This window comes from Saccharomyces paradoxus, chromosome IV (assembly GCF_002079055.1).
Source record: "Saccharomyces paradoxus chromosome IV, complete sequence".
Lineage (NCBI taxonomy): Eukaryota > Fungi > Ascomycota > Saccharomycetes > Saccharomycetales > Saccharomycetaceae > Saccharomyces > Saccharomyces paradoxus.
In genome coordinates this window covers 721,124-734,726 of record NC_047490.1, presented here as the reverse complement: position 1 = coordinate 734,726, position 13,603 = coordinate 721,124, and the positions used below count along the sequence as shown (strand labels likewise).

At 38.2% G+C, this 13,603-nt stretch overlaps 6 protein-coding genes across 6 annotated transcripts; 4 read left to right on the top strand and 2 right to left on the bottom strand.

Annotated features, from left to right (window-relative positions):
* Window positions 1–249: 249 nt before the first annotated feature.
* EKI1 (bifunctional choline kinase/ethanolamine kinase EKI1) lies at window positions 250–1,824 on the bottom strand (the record flags this gene model as incomplete). The annotated part of the gene is made up of 1 exon (XM_033909498.1): window positions 250–1,824. The coding sequence occupies one exon, from the start codon at window positions 1,822–1,824 to the stop codon at window positions 250–252; it is 1,575 nt and encodes a 524-aa protein (XP_033765389.1).
* A 945-nt stretch (window positions 1,825–2,769) lies between these two features.
* Window positions 2,770–4,899, top strand: SWI5 (DNA-binding transcription factor SWI5; the record flags this gene model as incomplete). The annotated part of the gene is made up of 1 exon (XM_033909497.1): window positions 2,770–4,899. The coding sequence occupies one exon, from the start codon at window positions 2,770–2,772 to the stop codon at window positions 4,897–4,899; it is 2,130 nt and encodes a 709-aa protein (XP_033765388.1).
* Window positions 4,900–5,144: 245 nt separating this feature from the next.
* Window positions 5,145–6,854, bottom strand: TAF12 (Taf12p; the record flags this gene model as incomplete). Its single annotated transcript, XM_033909496.1, has 1 exon — window positions 5,145–6,854. The coding sequence occupies one exon, from the start codon at window positions 6,852–6,854 to the stop codon at window positions 5,145–5,147; it is 1,710 nt and encodes a 569-aa protein (XP_033765387.1).
* A 638-nt stretch (window positions 6,855–7,492) lies between these two features.
* On the top strand, window positions 7,493–9,283 carry MKC7 (aspartyl protease; the record flags this gene model as incomplete). The annotated part of the gene is made up of 1 exon (XM_033909495.1): window positions 7,493–9,283. The coding sequence occupies one exon, from the start codon at window positions 7,493–7,495 to the stop codon at window positions 9,281–9,283; it is 1,791 nt and encodes a 596-aa protein (XP_033765386.1).
* Window positions 9,284–9,705: 422 nt separating this feature from the next.
* On the top strand, window positions 9,706–11,511 carry SAN1 (ubiquitin-protein ligase SAN1; the record flags this gene model as incomplete). Its single annotated transcript, XM_033909494.1, has 1 exon — window positions 9,706–11,511. One exon carries the CDS (start codon window positions 9,706–9,708, stop codon window positions 11,509–11,511), a length of 1,806 nt encoding a protein of 601 aa, XP_033765385.1.
* Window positions 11,512–11,968: 457 nt separating this feature from the next.
* Window positions 11,969–13,099, top strand: PEX7 (Pex7p; the record flags this gene model as incomplete). The annotated part of the gene is made up of 1 exon (XM_033909493.1): window positions 11,969–13,099. One exon carries the CDS (start codon window positions 11,969–11,971, stop codon window positions 13,097–13,099), a length of 1,131 nt encoding a protein of 376 aa, XP_033765384.1.
* Window positions 13,100–13,603: the final 504 nt, after the last annotated feature.

Here is a 13,603-nt window from a genome sequence, read left to right as displayed (position 1 = left end):
TAACAATACCTCTTAGATATTGTATTTTTATCACTACATTACCATTATCATAACTATATATTTTATAATAGAATCTACTAATATTCTTTTGATTTTATTAGGATTTGGTAAATAAACTGAGAAGAATTTCCTTCCTTTACGATTTTTTATTTTATCTTTTGTTGCAGCCTAAGCACCTTTTGATTAACTGTGCATTTGAAAATACATATTTATTTAGTGAATAGGAGAATACCTAATAGTGTATACAGCTTAAAGAATAACTTTAGTGTCTAAGTAGTCGGTTTTTCCAATATCTGAACAGTCTTTATCGATAATCCCCATTGTAATTAAATCACCCCAAAAAACAGACATCTTTTCTCTACAAAATCCTAAATAGTTAAACGAATCATCTTCGTAACCATCGTATTTTCCGTCCTCTTTACTTTCGCCGTTCTTGCGTGTGATAGTACACGTTTCATCACATAATCTATCTTTTTTGCTGATTGATTTTTCATCTATCAGTAGTTGTTGCGGAAGCCTTCCACTTTGCAAAAGAGCCCAAAGACACCAGAATAGTTGTGCGCAAGGCCTCCACTCGATGATTAGATTATAGAGAATCCTAACTTCCTGTGAATCGATTTCCACATGATTCTCACTCATATGATTTATATAACTTTGTGCAAAAACTAGAACATCTTCTTCTTTTGGGTACCTATCAATATGACATTTGAAAGACTGTACACCATTATAGTCTTGCATCCATTCATTCAGATGATTTGATAAATCAAATACAACAGGGTTAGGGCCAGCGTACTCAAAATCAATAATTGTTAAATCATCTACTGAAACGTTATCGTTGTCCTTACTTTTAAAAAGTAAATTACCATGCTGTAAGTCGTTATGACAAAATACCATCTTCAGCCCAGTATTTATCGTAATATCTTTATCACCTTCTCTTAACAACTTTGAAGTAAAAGCGGAATCGTTATATAGCCAATGCTTATAAGTTTCAAAACTCTTTATAAAGAAGTTCCAATTTGAACAGCGTAAATTTTCACTTATATTTCCATGATCGGAAACCCACTGTTTATGCGAATCTATTAATTTGATCCACTGATCAAAGGTTTTCCAACACGATGGTTGATCAGATCTTTCTTTATGCGTTAGTGGAACAGTGCAATGCAACTCTTTCAACTTTTTAGCAATTCTTACTGAAGTATCCCGATCTATAAAGTCAGCCTGAGTAGATGTTCTCGAACCCTCAATATATTTTTCAAATCTGCCATTCTGAAAATATCCTTCCAACTTGGGACCTAAATTATAAAATGATAATCTCGCGATAATCTTCAATTCATATTCCCTATCAATTACAGAATCTATGCTATCACCAAAAATTCTCATTAGTAAAGAGGGTAGATTCGGATAGTGAATCTTATAAATGACATTTGTAAGGGCCCCCTTGATTTTCGTCAAAGTTAATAAATCTTTATCCAACACGGTTTCTTTAGAGTCATTCGCAGCCCATCCAGGAATCTCCAAGCTTTGTAAAACATTTATGATATCTTGTCTAAAATATTGGGATGGCAAAGACGGATCTAATTTCTCGTTTACGTACGCCAACTTGAGAAAATCGTTGGAGGGTTGTGAAGTCAAAGAAATTGATGTAATCTCACCATCTTCATTAGAGCACCTTACTGGCAGTTCATTTTGCAAGCCGGCTTCTGAGATGACATTAGGGTCAATGATATGGATCACCCTCTTCGTTGGCTTATTGCAATTTTCTAGCTGGTGCTTTTTCTTAGACATTTCTAGTGAGGCTGTGCCGAGCAGGTAAGTTCGGGACATTGTGTCACTGCTCGTGAGTGAATAATTGGTGTACATTATCCAAATTACACGATAAGTTTCCGTAAATTTCAGTTACTGCTTTCGTACCAAACTATAGCTGCATATCGCAACAATTTGGTAATTTTGTGCCAGTCTGTTATCACAACAACCACATCTATTGTTTTGTAGATTGCCATACATACTCTTTCGCAAACGACCTCCGGGTAGCCGAGCCTCAAACGATATTTTTTCACTGCCACTACCGTTTTTCACATGCGGTAAAGTAGCTTAGCTGATGAACCATAGCTAAACTGGCTCTAAAGCTGGACACTTACACAACTGTTCCATTCAATGGTGTCAAGTAAATATTTACGGCTGAATCCAAGTGCTGTGTCATTCCTGTCTTAAAGTAATGCAGAATCAAACATCAGTGCATTGTTATTGGATATTCTCGAGAGTAGTATGACTGCCTGAAAGTCTATATAAGCTCTACAGTTAGCTCAAACTTTGTTAAATATTCATCAGAAGGTTACTGTTCCAATACATAGTGACATAGTGATATGGTGACAGTGACATTGTTGCAGATATATTTGGCTGAGGCCCAGTCCGGGCAAGCGCAAAGGATGAAATTTTCGCTTTGGTGCTTTAACCTGATTAGGAATAAGGTAAACAATAACAATGCTTACCATTAGCGACTAATGCTGTTTCCTTCCCCCTACAGGTCTGCTCTATAAACAATGATTAAAGCACTATAGAAGATCTTCTGTAATTTCTAGTCACTGATTATGCCTTGGTACACAAGACAAAAGTTGTTCTAGAAGAAAGATTCGACGACGGCAATATAGATACCCACTACATATCTCGTTCTTGGAGCTAGGTAAATAGATCCTAAGAACGTGCTTATCTTCACGATATAATTAAAAGCGTAACCGCATAAAATATTAACGTCATTGCTTTGTTGAAAAGATGGATACGTCAAACTCTTGGTTTGATGCCTCGAAAGTGCAAAGTCTAAACTTCGATCTACCAACCAATTCTTATTCCTCAAATATTAGAGGTAACGATCTTTCGAATTATGGTATAGATGGCGAATATAAAACACTAGCAACAGATGACTTGGGCAATATTTTGAATCTAAATTATGGTGAAACTAATGAAATTATAATGAGTGAAATAAAAGACTTAAACCTTCCGCTAGGACCGCTTTCTGATGAAAAATCTGTTAAGGTTTCTGCTTTCTCCGAATTGGTAGCAAACGATTGGCAAAGCATGAACTTTGATTTAGAAAGTACTGCAAGAGAAGCCACTCTAAATGAAACTAGCTTGTTGAATGAAAATAGGTCAAATCATGACGTTGGTTTGGCTATGTTCCAAAAAACTGTGAGTGATATGCCCAATGATGAAAAGAGGATCCCCATGGCAGATAACTTATTGGAGGCCATAAACAAAAGTGAAACTAATAAAAGCTTTGATAGAAACCTCGGTGAATTACTATTACAACAACAGCAAGAGTTGCGTGAACAACTGAGGGCACAGCAAGAGGCTAATAAGAAGTTAGAGTTAGAACTAAAGCAAACACAATACAAGCAACAACAACTACAGGCTACCTTAGAGAGCGCTGATGGCCAAAAATTTTTATCTCCCAAAAGAAAGATCGCTGTTGTTTCCGAAAATGTGGAGGATGTATACTCAAATAGTCTTTCACCAATGATTTCTCCGCCGATGTCGAACACTTCGTTCACTGGCTCACCTTCTAGGAGAATCAATAGACAGAAGTACTCCTTTGAGAGAAAAAACTCTAATGGTACGGCAGGTCCACTATGTTTCCAAGATTTGAACGAAGATTTCAATGACACGCTTATTTCACCAAAAAAAACCCGTTCGGATCCAAGTGAAAACCTGAATTCGAAACCCAAATTTATTGCGCCCTTCACTCCAAAGAGTAGAGTTAGTTCAGCCGCTTCCAACTCCGCTAACATTACCCCTAATAACTTAAGGTTGGATTTCAAGATAAATGCCGAAGAACAGGGGAGCGAATATTCAGAGAGGCCTTTGGGGCTTGGTATTGAACCTCTTGGAAAACCAGGCGCTTCTCCTACAAAAGCGGTGTCCCTAAAGAGTGCTGCTGTGGATATTATGCCCACAATTCCGGGGTCTGTAAATAATACTCCATCAGCTAATAAAGTGGTCGTTTCTTCCGGTTATATAGACCAATATACGCCAAGAGGTAAGCAGTTACATTTTAGCTCCATCGGTGAAAATTCATTGGGTATCGCAGCTGCGACACCGCATCTAAAGCCGCCGTGCCAGCAGGTAGGATATCGCGAAGGCGGTTTCAATGATTTAGGCCCTAATGTACTTAAAAAAAATACAGATAATGAGGGAGACGATGATGAGGAAAATGAGCCTGAAAGTAGATTTATTATTTCTGAAACACCTTCTCCGATTCTTAAGTCCCAAAGTATGTATGAGGGAAGATCCCCTCAATTTGGTACTCACGTTAAGGAAATTGACACTTACACTGGCAATAGTCCCTCGAAAATAACAAGGAAACTTACAACACTGCCCAGAGGCTCGATCGATAGATATGTAAAGGAAATGCCTGATAAAACATTTGAGTGTTTGTATCCGGGATGTGCAAAAACATTCAAGAGGAGATATAACATCAGATCTCATATCCAAACACATTTGGAAGACCGGCCGTATTCCTGTGATCACCCTGGATGTGATAAGGCATTTGTACGGAATCATGACTTGATCAGACATAAAAAGTCGCATCAAGAAAAGGCATATGCGTGTCCCTGTGGGAAGAAATTCAACAGAGAAGATGCTTTGGTTGTGCACAGAAGTAGAATGATTTGCAGTGGTGGTAAAAAATATGAAAACGTAGTAATTAAAAGGTCTCCGAGGAAAAGGGGAAGACCCAGAAAGGATGGAACTTCGAGTGTCTCTAGTAGTCCAATTAAAGAAAACCTTAATAAGGATCATAATGGACAGTTGATGTTCAAACTTGAAGATCAACTCAGAAGAGAGCGTAATTATGATGGGCACGGAACGGGGATAATGGTTTCGCCAATGAAACTTAACCAAAAGTAAAAAAAACATTGACGTTATGGACACTTTTTTTTAATATTTAATAATAAAAACGAAACGAAAATAAAGAAGAAGTTTTTTTTTAATTATGTATAATCTAGGTAAGTAGTACAGTATGAACATTTTAGGTACAAAATATTAATTAATTAATTAATTTGAAATTTTTTTAATTTATAGATATATGTAATAGTGTAAATTATAGCTTTAGAAGTTTTCTGCGAAAGAAGTAAAGAATGTGGGTAACGGAATTATTTTTTTGTATTCAGGCTTGCAACATTATTGCTATTATTTTTCGCAGCTGCCACTTTATCAGACGTAATGCTCTGCAATTTCTGATTATAATTTTGGGAGGGGTTCCATTTTCTTGTACTTCTTATTTCATCAGCGGAATAACCAGGAATCCTAATATTCCAATTTCTTTCCAAATGTAGCTGGATGTCTCTTGCCTCTAAATTGTCCGATTTTCTATGTTTTGCCAATCTACAAGAAAAAGCTGTAACATTAGTGACAAAATCATCGGCAAGATCCAATAGCAATTCCTCTACGTCACCATCGATGACAGTTTCACCATCACCCTCATCAATCCCAACAGTCTTCACTAACTCCCTTAATTTCCGCTTTGACATAACTCTCTGAGTATCCATTTCATAGGGTGGTAATTTAGTTGTTGCCGGTGTATTCAAGGCACTGGCATTCATAGCAGAACCGCCAGTTATTGTGGGCCTGTTGGATCTATAAGCTACAGGCGCTGGTGCTTTGGTAGATATATTTTCCGATATAGGTATGGCAGGTTCTGTCTGTTTGAATATTGCTGACTTACTCGAACTTACATTATTCATCATGGATGCCGTCGCATTTACATTAGTCACCTTAGCTTTCGATTGTTCAGTCTGCGGAGCGTTTACATTACCTCTGGGAGTATTGGTGGCAGGAAGTGCGTTTTGCTGCTGCTGTGATTTCACTGCATCAGGTGCAGTTGTCGAGGGCATTTCTGTAGAATTTGTAGTAGAAGCATTTGTTTGGTTTTGACCTTGTTGTTGTTGTTGTTGTTGTTGTTGTTGTTGTTGGTGTTGTTGTTGTTGTTGTTGTTGTTGTTGTTGTTGTTGTTGTTGTTGGTGTTGTTGTTGTTGTTGTTGTTGTTGTTGTTGTTGTTGTTGTTGTTGTTGTTGTTGTTGTTGTTGTTGTTGTTGTTGTTGTTGTTGTTGTTGTACCCTTTGTTGCTGCACTCGTTGCTGCTGAGTGCTTTCCTGCAAGAATTTATGTAAAGCTGGATTGTGTCTTGCACACTCCACATAAAATGTTTTTTTGCTGTTTTGATAATTATTAAACAACTTGGTATACTCTACTTTCAGCACCTTCCAATCGTTAAGCAGTTCATTTTTCTTTTCTTGCAGCTGTTGCTTGGACCCTTCATCCGTCTGTTTATTTATTTCTTGTTCTAACCTATCAATATTTTGTTTCAAATATGTCTCTCTCTCCTTTATACTTGTGTGCCGACCTTGGAAATTCTGCCATAGCTTTTCATATTCTTGGTTTTCTTCCGGTGTGAGGACCTGCTTTATCATATTGCTGAATTTGTTACTGTTGTTCCTTGTCTGCTGTTGCTGTTGCTGTGATTTGTTGGGGGCATTTTCAGTAGAAACAGAAGCCGAATTGCTTGGATTTGGATTTGAGGAATTATTGTAAGCTTGCGCAGCCTGTTGTCTTCTCCTATTTAATGTAAGGGCATCATACACCTGTTTGATCTTAGCGGCCTGAAACATCAATTCTTTGCCCCTGGGAGTAGTTTCACCGACATTTCTTGCTTCAGTCAGTAACGCTCTAAACTTAGCAGCCATTTCTTGCAACTGTCTCGGTTGTAGTACCATATTTTGCTGAGTTGCTGTAATAACATCGGCATTACCAGTACTCGTATTATTGTTGGCATTAGTACCAGTATTTTCTGGATTAGAAGACATTATCGTAATTTGTACACACGCTGGTAAAGTTCAGTTACCTATTGAGTGCTACTCGGGCAATCTCTTGTCTCACAATAGCAGTCTAACCGTTATATTTGCCCATTAGTCGTTTGCTCCGACTAACATCTAACCCATTTTTTGACAAAATTCGCCGCTCTCACTGCCCGGGTAATGCGGCCTGAATTGTGATCTGCTAAAGATGCGCTTCTTCGTAAAAGCTACCACGAACCAAACTAGTGTAATTATAGGCCATACGTGCTTTTCATATTTATCAGTGCAACTAATGCATCCTTGCTACCCTTACTAGACCCCTATTTGTGCATTAAGACCAGTTTTATACACATCGTTTCGCACGTAATCGTTACACGCGTTCTTTTTTTTTCTAAGTGGAATTTCAGCTACGCATCGAAAAAGTTTATTTGGCAGTTTTCTTATTAAAGTTTTGAAACTTGTATCAGTACCTTATTTTCAAACACCTTTCATTTTATTCTCAGCAAATCCCTCTTGAGAGAAATTTGATTGGCGCCACTCGTTCTTGCTTAGAAATTGTAATTGACCAAAAATATCAACGAGGAACAAAGCTTTCGTTATTCACCTGAGCAAAATACACCAAAAATCAACGAGAAAAATAGATCGAAATGAAATTATCTGCCTTCACATACGTTGTAGACGCATTGCTTCTCTATAGCTTAGCGGTGGATGCTGCTTCTATAGCTTCTCCATCCTCAGCAACTAATAAAGATTATATCAAAGTGAATTTTCAGAAGAAATACGGTAATTCATTTGAAAGCGCTTCTAATGATACGAAAGATAAAACGCGTTTGGTGGCAAGAGATAATGATTACGAGCTAGTAGAACTGACCAATCAAAATAGTTTTTATTCAGTGGAACTAGATATTGGCACCCCCCCTCAAAAAGTTACTGTGCTTGTAGACACTGGTTCTTCTGATCTATGGGTCACTGGTTCAAACAATCCATACTGTTCAACTAAGAAAAAGGATACTATTGATTCATCGTTTAAACAAGTAAACAAGGATAATTCAGCTAGCGTCGTTGAGAGTGTGTTTACTGAAATTAGTTATGACACTACTATAGTTACCAGTGAAGCCACTGCTACTCTAGATAGTACAGCTTCCACATCACAGACAATTGATTGTACTGCGTACGGGACATTTGACACTTCTAAGTCGTCTACATTCGAGTCCAATAAGACAGAATTTTCGATCACCTATGGTGATTCAACTTTTGCATCTGGTACATGGGGTCGTGACCAGTTGAGCTTGAACGATTTGAATATTACTGGTTTATCCTTTGCTGTAGCAAACGAAACCAACTCAACTGTTGGTGTCTTAGGTATTGGCTTGCCAGGCTTGGAATCAACTTATTCTGGTATTTCTCTCAGCTCTGCGCAAAAAAGCTACACGTACAATAACTTTCCGATGGTGCTAAAGAATTCAGGAGCCATAAAATCAACAGCCTATTCTTTATTCGCGAATTCCTCTGATTCCAAACATGGTACTATTTTGTTTGGCGCCGTAGATCATGGAAAATATGCAGGCGATCTCTACACAATTCCTATCATCAATACTTTGGAGCATCGCGGCTACAAGGATCCAATTCAATTCCAAGTCACTTTACAGGGAGTAGGTACTTCGAAAGGGGATAAAGAAGAAAATCTAACCACCCTCACCACCACGAAGATCCCAGTTCTGTTAGATTCAGGTACCACCATATCATATATGCCAGCTGAGCTGGTACAAATGCTTGCCGACCAAGTGGGAGCTACCTACTCTCCCGTGTATGGTTACTACATAATGGATTGCATCCAAGAAATGGAACAGGAGAGCAGCGTCATCTTTGATTTTGGTGGATTCTATCTTTCTAATTGGTTGAGCGATTTTCAACTAGTCACAGACAGTCGTTCAAATATTTGTATACTAGGAATTGCCCCCCAGTCAGATCCGACCATTATCCTAGGTGATAACTTCTTAGCTAATACTTACGTGGTATATGATTTGGACAATATGGAGATATCCATGGCTCATGCTAACTCCAGTGATGACGGTGAATACGTTGACATCATAGACGGCTCAGTTCCAAGTGCCCTTAAAGCACCCGGTTATTCAAGCACTTGGTCCACATATGAAAGTATCGTCTCTGGTGGGAACATGTTTTCGACGGCATCTAACTCCAGTACATCGTACTCTGTTTCCATGTCTCACTCGGCAACAAGTTCTTCCAGTTTCAAAGGCCAAAAAATCCAAACAAGTACGTCAACCTTTTCCAATTCAAAATCAAGTTCAACCATTTCTTCAACAAGAATATCATCTCCCACTTCAAGTTCCTCTACGAGAAAAGAAAACGGAGGACACAACCTAAATCCTCCATTTTTCGCCAGGTTCATTACGGCTATTTTTTATCACATTTGATGAGTTTCTGCTCTATTCAAAAAGCATTTACTGGACATTGAGAGTTGCAATGTATGTGCAGAGTTATAACGTTGTACATTAGTTGAAAAAAAATACGCCTTTCACGTATAGTAAATAGTATTCTTTTTCATTATTTCTGGCTTCTCTACCGGCAACCATGCACTATGACATTATCCGGGTAAAACATTCATTCCGCCATTTGTCAAAAATTATGAAAGAATTTTTACATACAATCGTATTGGTACCACCAAATCAACTGAAACAATAACGAAAACAGAAATTCAAGGAAATATAGTTTATGGTATATATTCCTCTAACGAAGCTACTATAGATAGAAGTTATTTAGCGTTTCAACATTGTTTGTTTCACTCTTTTTCCCTTTGTTTTCTCTTATAATCTTGTAACCTCAGCTTTTGTTCATTATGAGTGAAAGCGATCAAGGACAAGACAGAGGCACAAATACATCACCAAATAACATTGAAAATAATAATAATTCAAACTCAGCCTCCGCCCAACTCAATAGTGGTACTGAGCAAACAAGAAACATAACCGTTTCCATTCAGTATTCGTATTTCACTCCGGAGAGGCTAGCACATTTAAGCAATATATCTAATAATGGTAATACTGAAAATAATAGTGCAACGTCCGCTAGCACGATTGCCCCAGGTACTGGGCCCAGCTTTGGAATCGGAAATGGGGGTCATCAACCTGACGGCGCTCTTGTTCTATCTTTTCGTGATGTTCCTGCGTCTACTCCCCAAGACCGTTTGAACAGCTTCATATCTGTTGCCGCTCAGCTAGCAATGGAGAGATTCAACAGATTGTTAAATAGACCAAAAGGTATAACAAAGGATGAGTTTGATAAACTGCCTGTGCTGCCGGTATCTGATCTACCCAAAACTGAAGGACCTTTGTGTAGTATATGTTATGACGAATATGAAGATGAAAGCGATCCTTCTAAAACAAAAAGAAAAAGGGATTCAGAAGATGAAGGGGAATCTGAAGGGACAAAAAAAAGGAAGGATAACGAAGGTGCGCTCAACACACGTATAATCGCTGGCAATGGCAGTGGCCCATCGATTACAAATGCTGCGGTTGTTGAGCAGCCTCCAGATCTTCATGATGAGGAAACTAATCCAAGCTACAAGCACTCACCAATCAAGTTGCCTTGCGGCCACATTTTTGGAAGAGAATGTATTTACAAATGGTCAAGATTAGAAAATTCCTGTCCCCTCTGTAGACAAAAGATTAGCGAATCTGCAGGTGTTCAACGTGCAGCTCAACAAGATACGGATGAAGTAGCAGCTAACGAAGCCGCCTTTGAACGTATTAGACGAGTTCTGTACGATCCAACTGCAGCGAATAATACTAACGAAAACGCTACCGCATCCGAGAATACTTCCAATACAACGGTTCCTACTATTGGAAACGCGAATTCTGGCGAACAGATGTTATCAAGGACAGGCTTCTTCCTAATGCCTCAAAACGGCCAATCTCTACACGATCCAGTCCGCTTACCACCTAACGATAGCGATAGAAATGTTTTCAGCGGACTGAACTCAACTGACCAAAATCTACCTTCTAACCCTGGTGGTTCGAATAACAATCAAAGTCCGCGCTGGGTTCCAATCCCCTTGACCTTATTCCAATTCCACAGTCCAAATCCGAACTCTAACGCTTCTAATTCTTCAGCAAGCCCATCGACAACGACCGGTTCAAACTCAAATGACACTAGCAGTGACGCTACAGATGCTCACCATAACAGACTAAGAGCTGTTTTGGATCACATATTCAACGTTGCTCAGGGAGGAACATCAGATACCTCCGAAACAGAAACTTCTGGAGCGCAAACTGTTCAAAACCAAGGACATAATGACACATCGTCATTTGATGCAACCCAAGGAAGTTCCTTTTTGGACAATATTTCACGACTAACAGGCCATTTCAGGAATGGCTCAAGGGAAAACAATAACGACAATAACTATAACAATGATCATCAAGGAAATGGAAGTACTACCGACAGCAACAGAAATAACTTATTTTCCTCGGGTGTTGCCAGCTATAGAAATCAAAATGGTGATGTTACTACTGTTGAACTAAACAGCAACAATTCTGCCCACCCACCTGCAGACGAAAATTCCTCCCAAGACCAAGATTCAAGTAGCTCGGACACGACTATTCATAACAACGTCCCTAATGATAACAATGAGCAACGATCAACTCAATAGACAATACCAACTTGTTGAAGTATGCTAATATGAAAATATGTCCCATTCGCGCTAATTCGTCTTTAGACATTATTTTCTATTTCTTTTACCATTTTTTTTCTGCATCTTTATATATATATGTATACATATATCATATACTTATTTTCCTTTTCATTCTACCTAAAGTTTTATAATCAGTATCAACCAGAAACTTGCATGTCTCCAGCAATGAAATATGGAGGCCGAGAAATTGAGTCACCGGCATAACTTCGTCTCAGAAGTCGCTTCGCAAAATTGTGAAAGACGACAACACTTTCAAGGCCCAATTACGAACTCTGACTTCCTATCATCAAATCTTTTACGAAAGGTCATTATTCTCTTGAAATCATTTCCTTCTCAATTGGAAATCCGACACTCGAAAAGTGCAAAGCTCTCATTTTATTGACGAAATATCACCTAGCTTTTGCATTTATACAACATGCTCAGATATCATATGCAAGGTTTTAGTGGGTATGGTGTCCAATATTCTCCCTTTTTCGATAACAGGCTTGCAGTAGCTGCCGGTTCAAATTTTGGCTTGGTTGGAAATGGAAAATTGTACATACTAGAGATTGACCGTGTAGGTGGGATAGCGGAAGTTAATTCATTTTTAACACAAGATTGTTTATTTGACGTTGCATGGAACGAAAGTCATGAAAATCAAGTGTTGGTGGCACAAGGTGATGGCACATTACGCTTGTTTGATACCACCTTTAAAGAGTTTCCTATTGCCATATATAAGGAGCATGAACGAGAAGTATTCAGTTGCAATTGGAACCTAGTCAACAGGCAAAATTTTTTGAGTAGTTCATGGGACGGATCTATAAAAATTTGGTCTCCTCTGAGAAAGCAAAGTTTGATGAGCCTTACTCCACGACCTTTAGAAATTACCAAGATGGTGGATCCATTAAATGCAATTATATTGAAAAAGAAAAACTTTACTGGTATTTCGAAGAATAAGAACTGTGTGTACCAGGCACAATTTTCTCCCCATGACCAAAATCTGGTCATATCCTGTTCAGGAAATTCTTATGCAAGCTTGTTTGACATCAGATTACCGTCCAGTAAAAACCAGAATAATTTTTTAGTGCATTCAGGGTTAGAAGCATTGACTTGCGATTTCAACAAATACAGACCTTATATAGTCGCCACAGGCGGTGTAGACAATGCCATTAGAATCTGGGACATTAGGATGCTAAATAAAAACGAATCGGCTACTAATAACAGGACTACGCACAGCCAACCCCACAATTCATCATGCATCAATGAGATCCCTAATGCGCACGGGCTTGCAATTAGAAAAGTTACCTGGTCCCCTCACCATTCCAATATTTTAATGTCTGCTTCATATGATATGACCTGTCGAATATGGAGAGATCTAAGTAATGATGGTACAAAAGAAACCTATAAAACTAACTCTACGGATTCTAGCAAAGGCTCCATTTTTAATTTCACTCAGCATTCAGAATTCGTGTTTGGAGCTGACTGGAGCCTCTGGGGAAAGCCAGGCTACGTAGCTTCAACTGCATGGGATGGCAACTTATTTGTATGGAACGGCTTGGGTTATTGACTCGTATGGTTTCTAAACAAACTCTTCGCATTATTTAAGATTTTTAAAATTATCTTTCAGTCATTGTTAGCATTTGGCAGATGATTTACGTAATTTTTTTATATCCCTAGCGCAAAATGATGGGTAACTATACCTCTAGTTCTGCAAATTAATCTTTCAGAAATATATCTACATGCAAAATTGCTACTACTTATAATATTTTACAATAATAATATAAAATAATCTTTTTATTTAATATTTATTGATACGATCAATCAATTGTCTACATATAAAGTATGTATGTGCTCAAAGAAAGGATTTTTGGATCCAGTAACTGTTTATCTATAAATGACGAGCTTATTCATTTGGTGGGCATTGCACTTCAGGTCACGTGATCAAAATGTATTTAGTTTTTTCAAAGGCTGAGCTGGATCTCACTGGAAAAGAAACAATAGCACTACGTAATATATAACCTTTCTCTCCCAATTAAACTTGTAAGGATATACTGAAACGTTGACAAAGCAG